General features: G+C 44.5%; 2 protein-coding genes across 2 annotated transcripts in view; one reads left to right on the top strand and one right to left on the bottom strand.

Moving 5' to 3' along the window:
- Window positions 1–3,396: 3,396 nt before the first annotated feature.
- On the top strand, window positions 3,397–6,799 carry znf710a (zinc finger protein 710a; the record flags this gene model as incomplete). Its single annotated transcript, XM_079277807.1, has 6 exons — window positions 3,397–3,429; window positions 3,528–4,013; window positions 4,179–5,012; window positions 5,717–5,908; window positions 6,005–6,167; window positions 6,561–6,799. 6 exons carry the CDS (start codon window positions 3,397–3,399, stop codon window positions 6,728–6,730), a joined length of 1,878 nt encoding a protein of 625 aa, XP_079133933.1. The 3' UTR covers window positions 6,731–6,799.
- Window positions 6,800–8,376: 1,577 nt separating this feature from the next.
- Window positions 8,377–15,196, bottom strand: part of idh2 (isocitrate dehydrogenase (NADP(+)) 2) — a 10,552-nt gene continuing 3,732 nt past the window's right edge. The window contains exons 2-11 of the mRNA XM_079280425.1: window positions 15,056–15,147; window positions 14,495–14,660; window positions 14,068–14,228; window positions 13,234–13,377; window positions 12,323–12,459; window positions 10,821–10,972; window positions 10,593–10,705; window positions 10,214–10,311; window positions 10,040–10,132; window positions 8,377–8,802 (exon numbers count right to left, since the gene is read on the bottom strand). Of these exons, the coding sequence (XP_079136551.1) occupies window positions 8,718–8,802; window positions 10,040–10,132; window positions 10,214–10,311; window positions 10,593–10,705; window positions 10,821–10,972; window positions 12,323–12,459; window positions 13,234–13,377; window positions 14,068–14,228; window positions 14,495–14,660; window positions 15,056–15,147 (1,241 nt within the window). The 3' untranslated portion in view covers window positions 8,377–8,717. The remainder of the gene's footprint in view (window positions 8,803–10,039; window positions 10,133–10,213; window positions 10,312–10,592; window positions 10,706–10,820; window positions 10,973–12,322; window positions 12,460–13,233; window positions 13,378–14,067; window positions 14,229–14,494; window positions 14,661–15,055; window positions 15,148–15,196) is intronic.

Raw genomic sequence — 15,196 nt, 5'->3', positions numbered from 1 at the left:
TCCTTTCCTCTCTCCATTCCCTTTGCTCTCCACCCCCCCCCCCCTCCTGTCCCCCCTCCCTCCTCCTCCACCTCCTCCTCTTCTTCATTTTGACCCCCCCCCACCCCACCCCCTCCTTCCTTTTCTCTTTTCTCTTGCTGATGGACTCTTCTTTTTTATTTTCACACTCCACCATCCCCCTTTTTTCTTCTCTCTTTTTCTCTCTCCTTCTTTCCTTTCACTGCATTTTCTTTCAACCCTCTATCTCTCTTCCCATCCCCACCCTCCACCACCCCCCTCCCCTCTTTCTTTTCTCTCTCTTTTATTCTTTCTTTCTCTTTCTTTTGCCACATCCTTTCTTATGCCTCAGCCCCCCTCCACCCCACCCCCCCCCCTCCCCCATCTCTCCTTTTCCTTCTTCCTCCTTTTTGCTGCATTCTCTTCTTCCCTCCCCCACCGGGCTCTCTTTCCTCTCTCCCTTTTTCTTTCTGTCTCTCTCACCCACCCACCCAACCCCCCCCCCCTCCTCCTCCTCCTCTTCCTCCACTCAGCTTCACTCCCCCTCCCTGTGCTTCTTTCTTCCTTATTCTTTCTCCCCCACGTCTGTCTCCCTCCCTCCCTCTCTCTTAACAGCGTTTCTCTCCTTTCTTTCTCCTTCTTTTTTCTTTTGTCACTCTTTTTTCTTCTTCTTCTGAATTTCTCAGACAGTATACTTCAGGCTGTCTCAATAGTTAATTAGTTTGAATCTAGAAATAATGACAGCAAACTACATGGTCTCTGGAAAGTTGAAATTTTAGCATTTCTCAGACATTATCTGTCTGACTGTTTTGCTGCTGACAGACGCACCTCCACCCATACTCTCTCTGAGTGTTTGTGCGTGTTGTGAAAGTGTGTACGTGCCTCTATGTGTGCCTGCATACACACGCGTATAGAAACATGTTTGTGCGTGTGTAAATTCACATATATCTGTGAGAGAAACAACTGATTCGATTTTATAACTGTTTGTACGTTTGAGCACACACTCGTAAAATAAAAGAATTAAGTGTGATCAAGAAAGGATAGAGCTTGTGTCTCTGTGTGCCTTCAAGAGAAATGTGTGTTGAAGGGTCATGCTGAATTGTATGTAGTGAGAAAGGGAGATAAGATGTGTATTTGTGTGTGTGTGTGTGTGTGTGTGTGTGTGTGTGTGTGTGTGTGTGTGTGTGTGTCTCTGCGTGCGTGCGTGTGTGTGTGTAAGAGAAAAGAGGAGAGAAAGAGAAGTGAGATGGGAAGGAGAGGGTGGGAGGAAGAGAAAGAAATGGGGTGATGCTGTGTGTGTCTCTCTCTCTGTCTGTCTGTGTGTGTGTGTGTGTCTGTGTGTGTGTGTGTGTGGTAGGGGGGGGGGGCTAGGCACAGTCAGTTCTGATAACAGCAACAGTAGGAGGAGGATGAGCCGTGGGACCGCCCCACTCTCCCACAGATATAAATAGGAGGTGGATTTTTTTACTCCACTCATTTCTCCTGAAGGATGAGATCCCTGAAACACCTCAAACATCACTCCAGGAACAATGTGGTGAGTTTGTAACCCAAAGATGGAGAAAGATGTGTTGCTGCTTAGGGTTAGGAGGGGGGCTGGTGGTTACTTGTTTGGCAGTTTGTTGGTGAGATATTTACACTCTTGTCTGTATGTGAGGGGAAGCGAGATTACTTTTTACATTCATATGAGTCGCAGTGAGAACATCTTTTCAAAAAAAGATAAGAGTTGTGTTTCTATCTCTGCCGCACGTTTTCTGCCGCTGCTCTAATTGTTTGTCCTTAGGTGTCTCTCAGATGCAACTTTAAATGTGAAAGTACGTACTCTTGCAATTACTACCCTACCTTCTCTTTCTCCTTGTCATTTGTCTTTTTCTCTTTCATTTTGTCAGCCTTTCATTTTGCTGTGTTTTTTCTTCTTTCTCCGGCTCCCCCTCCTTCCCTCCCTCACTCCTTCCCCTCTCTCTCTCTCTCACTCACTCACTCACTCACTCACTCACTCACTCTGTCTTTCTGTCTCTCTCCGCCCCCCCCCCCCACCCCTCGCACACCCCCTCCCTCTCCTTTTCCTTTCTCTCTTCCCTCCTCTCACATGCTCACTCAATCTCTCCTTCCCCTTCCCTCCCCTCCCTCTCCTCCCCTCTTTCTTTATCTTTCAGCCCCTCCATCTCATTTCTCTCTCTGTCTCCCTCCCTCCACTCCTCCCCCGCCCACAGCTCTTTCTCCTTCTCTCCATACCTCCCTCCCTCCCTCTCTTTTCTCTCACACACACACATGCTTTCAAATACACATCCAGTCTCTTTCCTTTTCTTTCTCACAAACACACAGTCTGTCTCTGTCTGACTACTTTAAAAGCAGTAATTATAAATGACGTGGTTATCAGGGCATCCAGGTCTACTCCCCTCTCCCAACACACACACACACACACACACACATAGATACACACACACATAGATACACACACACACACCTTTATTCCTGCTCTATCTCCTCTTCCTTTCTCCATCCACTCTTTTCTTTTCTCTCAGTATTGCGTCAAGAAAGGAAGCAGCTCTTGCTGGTGCGTATGGCACAGAGTGAAGACTCGTGTCTAGTCTGAAAGAAAGTAAGGGTCAGATCTATGCTGAGGAATAACCTGAAACCATTGGCCGACAAGACTCGCTTCTCCGTTACCAGAGATAGCCAGTTTGGTTGTACCACAATTTCTTCCTCACAGTTTCACTGTTCCGCTTTAACAGGCGGCGGGGTAAACATGTGCGTGTGGGTCTGAAACACTTCTGAACCATACCATTATGTTAGCGAGTCGTATGCATCGGTCTGGAATACAGAATGAGCTCGAAGCTCAATCGAATGTCTGTTATGGATATGAGACTGCCTGGTGGCATATATCATCTTGTTAAGGAAGCCCAGTGTGGCAGGCGTTATGAAGTCGGCTATGGCAAGTGTAGAGCCGAGGCGCTCTGGTCCCCATGAATGGGACGGATAGGACCAGCGATGAGCTGACTTCGGCCAGCCAGGCTGCCCCGGGACCCCTCAGGAAGTGCTGAGGACAGTCCACGGAAGTCAACTTCCTGGCTGGACCTGCATCCCTTGTTGTGTTCTTTATTATTCTAAAGCCTGTCAAGGAAGGAAACGGGGTGCTAACATAGATCTGCTTTATCTCCTCGATCGAATGTTATGTGGATTCAGAGCAAAGAAACAAGGAACAGTATGAACGCAGCTTTCACAGTGTAACCCTGAAAAACATTGTCTTAATACTCTGCTGGAGTCCTGGGAGGGCAAGATAGTGTTGCTTCTGGTGACAGCTTGGATTCTTAAAAACTGGATCATATCATTTTAATATTCTGGCAACAAAAAACCTTATGTTTGTACTTATAGTAAGGTTTCCAATATCATGAGGCTACAATGGGGAAATGGGGTTATATGAGGAAACATTGTGTAAGGCAGGGTTTGAAACAACGGAGTCATAAAGAAAACACACGGGGAGATATTATTTCTTCAAGTTAATTTTTTTTAAACTTGTATGTTTCTTCCAGGAGGAGGAGAGTAGCCGCTTTGTGCGGACCTACCCAAAGATGACAGAGGGCCACGTGGATGTGGGCACGCAGACGGAGCCCGTGGTGGTACTATCTCTGGCTCAGGCTGCCGTTCTTGGCCTCATCTCCCAGAATGAAATCTTTGGGGCCACCATTGCTCCTAATGGCTTTTACACTGGGGAGCCCAGAGAGTGTGCCCCTCCTCCACCTGACTCAATGGAGTATGAGTATGCAGATCAGCTAATAGGAGCCAACGGGGACTACCTGGCTGAGCCTGCTGGCGAGACGGAGCCCCAGCCCCACTGCAGTGAGAGAAGAAGGCCCGGGCCCCGCGGGAGGACCAAGAGGCCCAGGAGTGAGGAGGGTCACCCACACAAAGTAACAAGTCCACAGGCTCAGGTCAAAGGTGAACGGCTTGAGTCTGATACCCCTCCTTCCTGCATTCACATTAACAGCAAGCGAAATCCCGGCAAGTCCAAGGATCCAGTCAGCCAACAGGGATCTCTGAAAGAGGAGCAAGCCTGCGGAGACTGTCTCTCATGTGCGAGAGAGACACCCAGGCCGCAAGCAGACGGACAGCCAGAACAGGAAGGAGAAGAAAACACTGGCAAAGAAAGACAGAAGAAGGAAGAAGAATTGGTGGTGGAGGAGGAAGAATTGGAGGAGGCACTAAACCTCAAGACCAGCGGGGACACTGGCAGTCCTCTGGAGAGCCGCTTTTATGAGTCCAATGAGGTGGCCTACGAGTCCGCTGACATGGCCCTGCCAGGAGAGTATGAGGAGAACGGCCAGGCCATGCTGTGGTCAGACCCAGAGGGCCTTGCCAGGCGAATGCAGATCGACCGGCTGGACATCAACGTACAGATCGACGAGTCTTACTGTGTCGATGTGGGAGAAGGTCTGAAACGCTGGAAGTGCCGCATGTGTGAAAAGTCGTACACGTCCAAATATAACCTCGTCACTCACATTCTGGGCCACAACGGAATTAAACCCCATGAATGTCTACACTGTGGAAAGCTCTTTAAGCAGCCGAGCCACCTCCAGACTCACCTGCTCACCCACCAGGGAACCAGACCTCACAAGTGCACAGTTTGTGAGAAGGCCTTCACGCAGACCAGCCACCTGAAGAGGCACATGCTGCAGCATTCGGACGTCAAGCCCTACAGCTGCCGCTTCTGTGGCCGCGGCTTCGCCTACCCCAGCGAGCTGAGGACCCACGAGAACAAACACGAGAACGGTCAGTGCCATGTCTGCACCCAGTGCGGTCTTGAGTTCCCAACCTACGCGCACCTGAAGCGCCACCTGGCCAGCCACCAGGGCCCGACCACATACCAGTGCACAGAGTGCAACAAGTCCTTTGCTTACCGCAGCCAGCTGCAGAACCACTTGATGAAGCATCAGAACGTGCGGCCTTACGTTTGCCCCGAGTGCGGCATGGAGTTCGTCCAGATCCACCACCTCCGACAACACGCTCTCACCCACAAGGTACTGGCACCGCACACCCTCGCATTTAAGGTGGTGAAACCCAGATATTGGGCCTTTGTCAACCAGTTTATGTGTTCAAAACAAAAACCCAAATAGGTACATACTCACTCTACATTTAAAATGTCATGATCAAGACATAAACAGTTTTAATTATTTTACCATCACTCCTACAGAGTCCTCTGTATGAATCCGCATATGAAAATGGGAGGGTATATTGCACACTTGCACCGCAGCCTTTCCTCCAAAAACCAGTTGCTTTGTAAACATGGCCTTCAAAGGCCTTGAGTTTTTTTTTGTTTGGCTCAACCCCCCACTTGCATGTGTTTTGTGTTGTGTGTCATTCGCAGAGCTACTTCCCTTTGTGTCTGATGAATCACCCTGGTCTTCCTCTCCATTTCATTATATAATCTGTTTCATTCTATAGGAAAAACAATATTTATTTTCATGGCATTTGCTTTTGTTAAATATTAAAATTAAAGTCAAATATATGTTGAAACAAGAAAAAAAAGTTAAATCTCTTCATTGTTTGTCTGTTTCCACTCTACATAGCGGGAGGGCTAACGTAACCTACATGTGTTGGATCAAAAGCCAGAATGCAAATGCTCCTTGTGTGTTTTCCCTCTGTGACTCATTATTTATTTTCCTCTAAAACCATATATTAAGCCAAATTAATTACGAGGCCCAAACACTCTTTGTTTCTGCAGGGTATGAAAGAATTCAAGTGTGACGTCTGTGCCAGAGAGTTCACCCTGTCTGCCAACCTGAAGAGACACATGTTGATCCATGCCAGTGTGAGGCCGTTCCAGTGCCACGTCTGTTTCAAGACTTTCGTCCAGAAGCAGACCCTTAAAACGCACATGATCGTCCACCTGCCGGTCAAGCCTTTCAAATGCAAGGTGAGTGAAGCCAGCGGAGTTGTACTTCGAGATCACCGGGTCCCACTGCGATTGAGCCGGGAGGGGTCCTGACTATCGCACTCTTTTGTCTCTCAGGTGTGCGGAAAGTCATTTAACAGAATGTACAACCTCCTCGGCCACATGCACCTCCACGCCGGCAGCAAGCCCTTCAAGTGCCCCTACTGCAGCAGCAAGTTCAACCTGAAGGGGAACCTCAGCCGACACATGAAAGTCAAACACGGCATCATGGAGGGACATGGTGAGTACCTCCATTGATCATCAATGTATTACACTCTCTGCGATGAAACAGATGAAACTCCTTGATGATGTTCGATGATGGGTTGTGTGTGGCACGTTTCCTTGTGAGGCTGCTCGGTGGGCTTCATGTCGCATTATTGTCACTAAGTCTGCCCCCAATGCACTTTGACTCAGCATGCAGTGTAATCGAGTGGCCAAGTGTTTTGATGTTTCTCTGTCACTCCCTCCCCGTGTGATTAGTAAATATAGCAGTGCCTGGATTAGACATGATTGTCTCTATCAGTAGAGGCTGATACAGAGGCATAGGAGCCATGTGTCTTTGGGAAGAGCTCTGTATGTGTGTGTTGTTGAGGACAGAGTGGGATGATTTTTGTGTATTTGCTTCCTTCGTCAGGACCCCCCAAAGACACAGAAGGCCAGGAGGACTACGAAGAGGAGAGCTTTGAATTCAGCGAGCGAGAAAACCGAGCTAACAACAACAACACACCAGACATTGCTAAACTATCTCAAATGGAGTATTACAGCACCTATGGGAAGGGCACAGGGCGCTTCAGTACTGCATGAATTATTGAAATGACCCCAAATTGAATATAAGTGAACTAATGAAAACAGGATTGCTTTTTTGCTTCTAAAAGCATCGTGCTTGGGTTGTTCTTTAAGTGTGTGAAGAAACCCAGCAAACTGCACATTCATATGCACTGGAATCACTCGTAATGCTACGAAATTTGGAAATATATACTTTTTACCTTAGTACATATTTTTCATCTCTAAAACACAGCAAATCTACTGAATACATATATTATATTTGAGAAGTGGACTGCCTAAAACAGGACCATTTAGGTAAAGTGAATAGATATATATACACAAATACATCGATGTTGTCAGTTGCTTAAAAACAGGAACGTCATCCGAGCCGAATTTAAAAAGCACATTTTTAGCTACAACCTTTAAAGCATAGGACGTTAAACTGCACTTACTCATTCAGACAATCCCGGTCTCTCTCAAGTCTGCCGGGTGTAAACTAACGTGAAGAGTTAAAGGGAAGCAGTCATTTCACAAGCCAAAGCTTATCAAGTTGCAAAGGTTAATGATTCACTTTGATCTTTACTGTGATAAATTAAATTTGAGGTCTGCAAAATTAGTTATATTCAATTGGATTTGCGATCTGTGTTTAATTGTATATTATTGTACAGAATGTATCAGTCCTCTCGTGTGGTGGCTGGTACTGTAACCAGTGTGTTGCACTGAGGACCACTGTGTCTACTCTTTAGGTTTTTCATTAACAAGCATCACCCTGTATTGATCTCTAGTCTATGAATGTAATTGTTTCTGTGGAATGTTTAAAGACTCTAATCAAAACATACGTTTTCAATGGTAGGACCCCTTTACCAAAGAATTTGATCAAATCTTGCAGCTATGGGGACTGTAAGTCTCTTTTCCTTGCTGTTGTGTTGAGCTGGGACATTAGATTTCTTGGGGTCCAATCGCAGACCTCATGAAATTACATTCAGGTCCCCCCCCCCCCCACCCATCTGTAGATCTTCTCTAAAGATTACCACAGAGAACAGACTGTGGCACAGCTTCTCTTTCAACCAGTCTCACAGTTTCTCTCCATCCAGGCCTTCACGAGACTGCAGCATTTTTCAGAGGCAATGCAAACCCTGCATTGATATTGCAGTTTTTTTTAATTTTTTTTTTATGGATGAATCTCAACAAGAAGTGTCCCAAAAAAAACTCAAGACACAAATATTAAGTGCCCCAGTGTGTCTGCAAGAGCATGCCATCCATCATGCTGCACACTGGTCCCGAGTGATGAACGACAACCTCCCGACATGCGACAGGGCCGCGGACCTTGTGGAAAATGATTTGGGAAATGCTCAATATATTCAGTTTCCCAGTGCTTAGCTTTTCAAACGTGTAACCTGCAAAAGAAGTTATCCATTTGCGATGTTGATAGAGCGCATTTAAAATAAAAATGCTCAATTCTGTGAGTTTTTCCAGCTTCTGTGTTCATTCCATCACGTGATGAGTGATGATTCAAAAAGGGGAAGATGTTCAGCTTATATGGAATTCTGTATTAGACATTAGTGTGGAGATAATGTTGATAGATATGTACGTACAATGTTGTGTACCAGACTGTAAAATAATAAATTTATTTACCTTTAAAATGGCCGACCTTCATTTGCTTTGAAACAACAAAAAACTACCAATAGAGGGACAAACAGTATTTATTGCCAAACATGTTTGACAGAGGCTTCAGTCCTGCCCAATGCATTACACAGTATTGACTTATTATTACAGTACTTCACATTACAAAAATAAAACCTTGCAAATAGTGGGACAGGTATGAGGAGACATCAGGTGGAAGCACAGCTTTTAACTATTTAATCATAACCTAATTGAACAATACATAATAATCCTATTACAGTACTTTGTTTTCTCCTTCAGACAGAATACAAGTGAATTTATTGACTTTTTAAGTTAAAAATGAGGTACAAAAACAGATGAGTGACATTTCCATCCCCGGGCTAACTATATTCCTTCAAGTCTTTTACTTGCCGAGGGCTTTATCCAGATTCGTCTTGATGGCGTCGAGGAAGTCTGTGGTATTGACGTAGTGCTCGTTCAGCTTGACACTGAGAAGACAAGAGGGATCAGAACATTCAGTACAATACGTTATGGAGGAAAGAGAATACTGTAGCAATACAATCAGTCATTAGGGCTGTCAGCATTATGATCACTAGTTTTACCTAAACTAGGATAGGCATTAGATGCATGTTATGAACAACTTTTGTTGACTTGGTGCTACACCCTCCTGTGTTTATACTCGTCTCTAGTTTAGTGAGAGTAGTGTCTTTAGTGACCAAATCATTGACAGATGTGTGAGCTGCAATGCCTCACGGATGAAAAGTGCTTGAAAGAAAAAGTCAAGATGCGCTGAAGCTAGCAGGAGAGCCGAAGCAACTAACAGCTAATGTAGAGCAGATACCGATCATGTGCACAATACCTCCACCGGGACTACACAACCAACAAGTGAGGGCTTGATAAAACATTTTCATCTGTACCTGGATCTCGATGGACAATCCTGCAATATGTGTGTTCTTCTTCGGTATTCAAAAACGCACTCTTAATGAATATTTCACGACATTGAGAATCCTTTAAAAATCGCCTGGATCCACATTTTGATCAGCACTGAGACGAATACATTTTTCGGTTTCGAGTTTCCGACCCGTATCACATGCGGGCCGGTCAGAATCAGGCCAAATAACACGCATGTTTTATGTCAGGGTGTTTCACACTGATGGTTTAATCAAAGAGAATATTTACTTTCAAAGTTAAAAGAAGCGAATCTGCCGGTGAAAGAACCAAACATTCATTTTTGGATCATTCGTTACAGGTTTAAATTGGGGCTGCAGCTTATTTGTGTATGACTGATGAATCTGCAGATAATTTTCTCAAAATGTTTGGTGGATAAAATATCAGAAAATTAAAAAAGAATTTGGGTGAAAACTTCAGAAAGCTTATTTTGTCTGACTTAAGGTATTAAAATTAAAATTATATAGAACTGAGGAAACTTGGATGCTTGATGTTTTTTTCTTTTCAAAAATACTTAAATGACTGATACATCTCCTTTGCAATCAGGAATAATAATAACAACAATAATAGCACTCATTGCTTTTATTCTACATGTTTTAGACTGAAATCCTGAAGAAAAACGAACTCTGTAGACAAAACTATACTCGCAGCAAAAACTAGGTACATTTAATAAAACGGATATCAAGTGTACCATCATTATCTTCGTGAGAAATACATGTTTTTACGTAGTTGTTGAGTTAGCTCTGACCACTCTCTTTAACGTCAGCTTTAACTTACTTGGGCAGGCCGTGGATGCAGCCAGCGAGGTCCTTGGTCATCGTACCGCTCTCAACAGTCTCGACACACACCCTCTCCAGAGTCTGGGAGAACCTGCACATACACAGAGACATTTAGAAAATGCCCGTTTCTCCCCAGGGTCAGTACGTTTCTTCCTAATACGACATCTCTTACTTGATGAGGTCTGGGTTGCCGTCAAGTTTGCCACGATGCTCCAGGCCTCTCGTCCAGGCAAAAATACTGGCAATGGGGTTGGTGCTGGTCGGCCTTCCCTGAAAGTAGAGTTGAGGATAATGTCAACGTTTTCAACTTCTTCAAAGAACTGGAATGTTGTTTTTAATAATCATGAACGTAAAGCATAATGTATTTACTTTGTTTGGGCATCTAAGAATACTCATTCTCAATGCCCCCCACATGATGGCAGTATAACCCCACAGATCACACACTCAGTGTCTAAGGCAATAGTCTGGCTTCACACATTCTCCGTTTCATTGCTCCGTGTAAATGCTTTTCAATACACAGAGCCATTCGATTGACAAAGATGGGTGGGAACCTTCTGGTGCTCGCGGTAGTGCCTGGTCACAGTGCCGTGGGCGGCTTCAGCCTCGATGGTCTTGCCGTCGGGGCACACGAGAACTGACGTCATCAATCCGAGAGAGCCAAAGCCTAAAAACAGGAAGCACAAACACACGGGCATCTCAAATGCTAATACGTTTCAGTATTTTGCAACAGCAAAGTTTCCCCACGGAGCAGTAGTCGTGTTGCCTTCAAAGTCTCTCACCTTGTGCGAGGATATCGGATTGAACGTCTCCGTCGTAGTTCTTGCAAGCCCAAACAAAGGCTCCAGAAGACTTGAGCACTTGGGCGACCATATCGTCAATGAGCCTGTGCTCATACCAGATCTTCAGGTTGTCAAACTCAGGCTTGTAGTTCCTGTAGGAATCAAAGACAACATATTCAACTAAAGCACATGTGTCAAACTCAAGGCCCGCGGGCCCTCCACGTCATTTTATGTGCCCGCGAATTCGCGAGCAAAAAAACAACAAAAAGAAAACTTTTTTTTTTTTTGGAAAAATTATTTTAAGTTGGACTTGAAAATAAAAGTATCCCCATGGTCGAAATTATGAGATAGAAAGTTGAAATCATGAGATAGCATGTTGTCTGTGTACCGACATTAAAACTATCACAACAGGTGGACAGGAGAGGCAAAAGGTAAAGCGGTTTTCCAACGATTGAAAAAGATCGACAAATAATCCCAAAATGTCCACGAAGAGAACAATTGATGCAGAGGGAAGAAAATGTAATGAAAGATGGGAAAGCGAATACATGTTTGTGCTTCAAGGAGAAAACGGGTCTGTCTTCTGTGTTATGAGGCGTGTCGGTGATGAAGGATACAATTCACGTCGGCATTTTGACACCAAACACGGAGCTAAATTTAGCCTCCAAGAAAAACATCAAATTGTCCAAGAATTAAAAGGCAGACTGCAATCACAGCAGAATATATTTACACAGCTACAGCCCAGTGCATGCTGAAGGTATGTGAGCAGGTGAGCTCCGACCAGATACAGACTTTTACAAATGTCAGTTTGTGAAGAAACACCATCGCAGACCGAGTTCATGAACTAGCAGCAATCTAACAACACAGCCAGCTAAGAGACGAGCAGGGACTCGTCTTCTTCATTAGCTGTTGATGAAAGCACAGACAACACGGACACATCATCTATCCATGTTCATCAGACCTGACTCTCAGTGAGGAGCTCTTGGATGTAGCTGCCATGCACAGGACGACGACAGGGAGGAACATTAGTGATGCAGAGAGGTGACACAAACAGCTTTGAACAAAGTTAATGGAATAACTTTAATACTTTGATAGAGTCATGTGGGTTTCTTAACCCTCAATTAAAATGATTTATGTTATAATAACAGAAATGTGTTTAAATATAATTTTTCATTTATATAACTGCATGTACAATATTTGTACACTTGAATAAACAATAATCCAATGCAGAGAGAGTTATTTAACAATATGTTGGGGAGAAGTTAGTTCTACAGTCTTACAGTTACAACCGGCCCTTTGAGGGCGACCGTGATGCTGATGTGGCCCAGAGTGGAAATGAGTTTGAGACCCCTGAACTACAGGGACTTCTTGCTCTTATACCTCGATCAACAAAATGTCTTTTCGTCTTGTATTTTGATCCGTTTTATTTTAGCAATGACGTAGAGCACGCATTTACCAAAAACTGTTTATTTGTGCATGAAGGTAGAAAGACAGAAAGTACTCACTTTTCAAAGATCTCCTGGAAGATGTCTTTAAATCGGCCATCGTAGGCTTTAAGAATGGTGTTCTTTGTGCTCAAGTACAGGGGCCACTTCTTGCCAATAGCGTACTGGAAGCAGCTGTGGGCAAAGCCTGTGATAGACTGTTGGGGGGGGGGGGGACACACACAAACAGTTCACCACTGCTGTAGCCTTTTATCAGCAGTACAGGGGCTAACAACCTTCCCCTTGACACGTTCAAAGTCATCTACTATGACCTATGTTGTGAAATCAAACAGACCCGTTCTGATGAAGGCAAACAAAACAGCAGGTTGGAAAGAGGTCGAAACGACTTCTGTGTCAATTCAACAAAAATAGGCCTGACAGCAGTTCTCTTAAAGCGTGAACTCAAAGGCTAACAAGTAACAAGTTAGTAAGTACTAACAAGATGAAACAGGTAGAGTTTGGGACTACTGGGACTAGTTTGGGACTAAAGTTTATATTATTTTGTATCGCTAAAATAATATTTAAAACACAAAGAAAGGGTTCAACACATTTTATGAAGCTTTTATCTACAACGTCTCAATCTACAGCTTACTCAGGTACACAGGATAATTTATCTTTTATCCAGAGAGAGGCTTTTAGGAAACAATCGTCTCTCACGACTTTTGTAATAGACAGAAAGAAATCTTGTGTGTTAAAATGAGAAAAACATAAAGCTAAGTTATTTCTTACCGTCAACAATTCCCATTAAAAAGACCAAAAGCAAAGATTAATCGATGCCACTAACAAGCATTTTCTGTGGAGCCAAAGCCTGATATTTATTATTCCTCTGTGCCGTAGATCTGAGTTTCATAGATGCAATGGGTCAGTTGTTAGTTGTTTTAAATGGGATTTGTTGACAGTAAAGCAGCCTCATCTATTAATCACACACTCACCTCGTCGGTGTTGTACATGCCCATTCCACAGCCACCGGCAGGGAAGTCATAGACCTCCCACTCCTTGCCTGCACTACCATCAGCAGGTGAGAAGATCATCTTGAATTTTCCGGGCTGGTCCACAACAAAGTCTGTTGCTCTGTACTGTAGAGCAAACACAGTACATTTTATTAACATTTATATGTAAACTCTGAATTTATAACCGCTACATACGCACAAAACAGCGCCTGAAAGAGGCTTGTGTCACCTCCCTCGCAAAAGGTGGGATCCATAAAGACAAGCTTGAAGGGACAAAGTACGCACTTTAGTTTTTATCGTGGTTTTGAGTGTAAAATCGCAGCAGTGACCACAACTTCATTTATTTATTTATCTGCTCAATCAGTCTGATTGCCGTTAAATGACATATTGAGGTGACGCTCGTAACGGTCGCTGCTGGAGGACTACACGAATGGAGGGATTAGGAGGGAATAAGTGTTCATGGATCACCTCACCCACAAGCACCTCGATTTCCGTGTCCGAAAAATGTATTTCTCGGCCTAAACATTCATGAGGCGCTTTGCATTGACCATGTATAATTGAATGTGGGCGTGTAGGGGGCGGGATATGAGGCTGATCCACGTGCTCACATTTCCAGGTTGATTTGAGATTTACAAAAAGGAATTTGCGCACATACGCATGATTTTATAAGTCAGATTATTTTCGGCGTGCATTTTCATACACACAAATGAATAAATGCGAGCCCTTGGTTGGTTGTTACTTTGGTCTCGAGAGGCAACAGAAATATAACTGTAAAGTGAATCGCTCCACTGTCGTCAGCATTTAGAGGAGACTCACCTGATCGCCGAAGGCGTGTCTGCCGATGGTGATGGGCTGCGTCCAGCCTCCAACAAGCTTGGGAATGTTCTTGCAGATGATTGGCTCACGGAAGACGGTGCCGCCCAGGATGTTTCTGATGGTACCGTTGGGGCTCTTCCACATCTTCTTCAGGCTGAACTCTGAATATGAAAAATAGAAATTACTGTCAGAACAGGATGTGTAGGATGAAGGAAGAGGTTAAACGAGGCCTGACCGGTGCTCTCAGATCAGGGCACAGTCCACAAAGCAATGATCTTTGTAAGAAGAGTAACGTTTGTTCTTATAAAGTTTGCATATAAACTTATTTCGTGATAGTCTTAACCAACTCAAGCTTTTCGCCATCGTCAAGTCACTTATATATTTGTGTCATAAGTATTACAAGTATCTATGTGTACTTGTTACAGACCTTCCACTCTCTCTTCGTCGGGTGTGATGGTGGCACATTTAACCGCCACGTTGTACTTCAAAGTGGCGAGGGCAGAGTCGATGGTGACCTGGTCATCGGTCTGGTCACGATACGGCAGACCCAGGTCATAATACTTCAGCTCAACATCCACATTGTTCAGGATGAGCTAAAAGACACAACAATACACATACACACGTATAACATCTACACGGTAGAGTAGACTGAAGTCGTGTAAAAATCCCCAAATGTGTAGAAATATGTGATCGATGTATCGTAAGAAGGTATTTGCATGACTATTTAGATTTATGAATTACACATCCCCGTTTTCTTCCTGAGCCAACGCACCATCTGCTCTCTCTCCGGAGGCAGGCAGCCAGTGACTGAATGAAACCTCAGCGAAGCCCCTCCCCCCACATCATACATACATAATCCTCCATAAACCTCCCCTCACATCCACGTGTCAGTCTGCAGTATAAAAATAGGCGAGTCAGTGAGCACCGTCGTCCTCTGAGACTCACACCAGGGTTTGTGCGTTTACCCTTCTGGACGCCAGTTAATCACCTTCTCTTTGATGAACTCCCAGATGATCCTGGTCATCTCATCTCCGTCCATCTCCACCACCGGCTGGGCCACTTTGATGCGTTTGTCGGCATCTGTCAATCACACACACACACACACACACACACGGGTTCAAGCAAATCC

The sequence above is a fragment of the Melanostigma gelatinosum genome (assembly GCF_949748355.1).
Source record: "Melanostigma gelatinosum genome assembly, chromosome: 1".
Lineage (NCBI taxonomy): Eukaryota > Metazoa > Chordata > Actinopteri > Perciformes > Zoarcidae > Melanostigma > Melanostigma gelatinosum.
The sequence above is the reverse complement of the archived record's forward strand: the minus strand, read 5'-3'. Positions and strand labels throughout refer to the sequence as shown.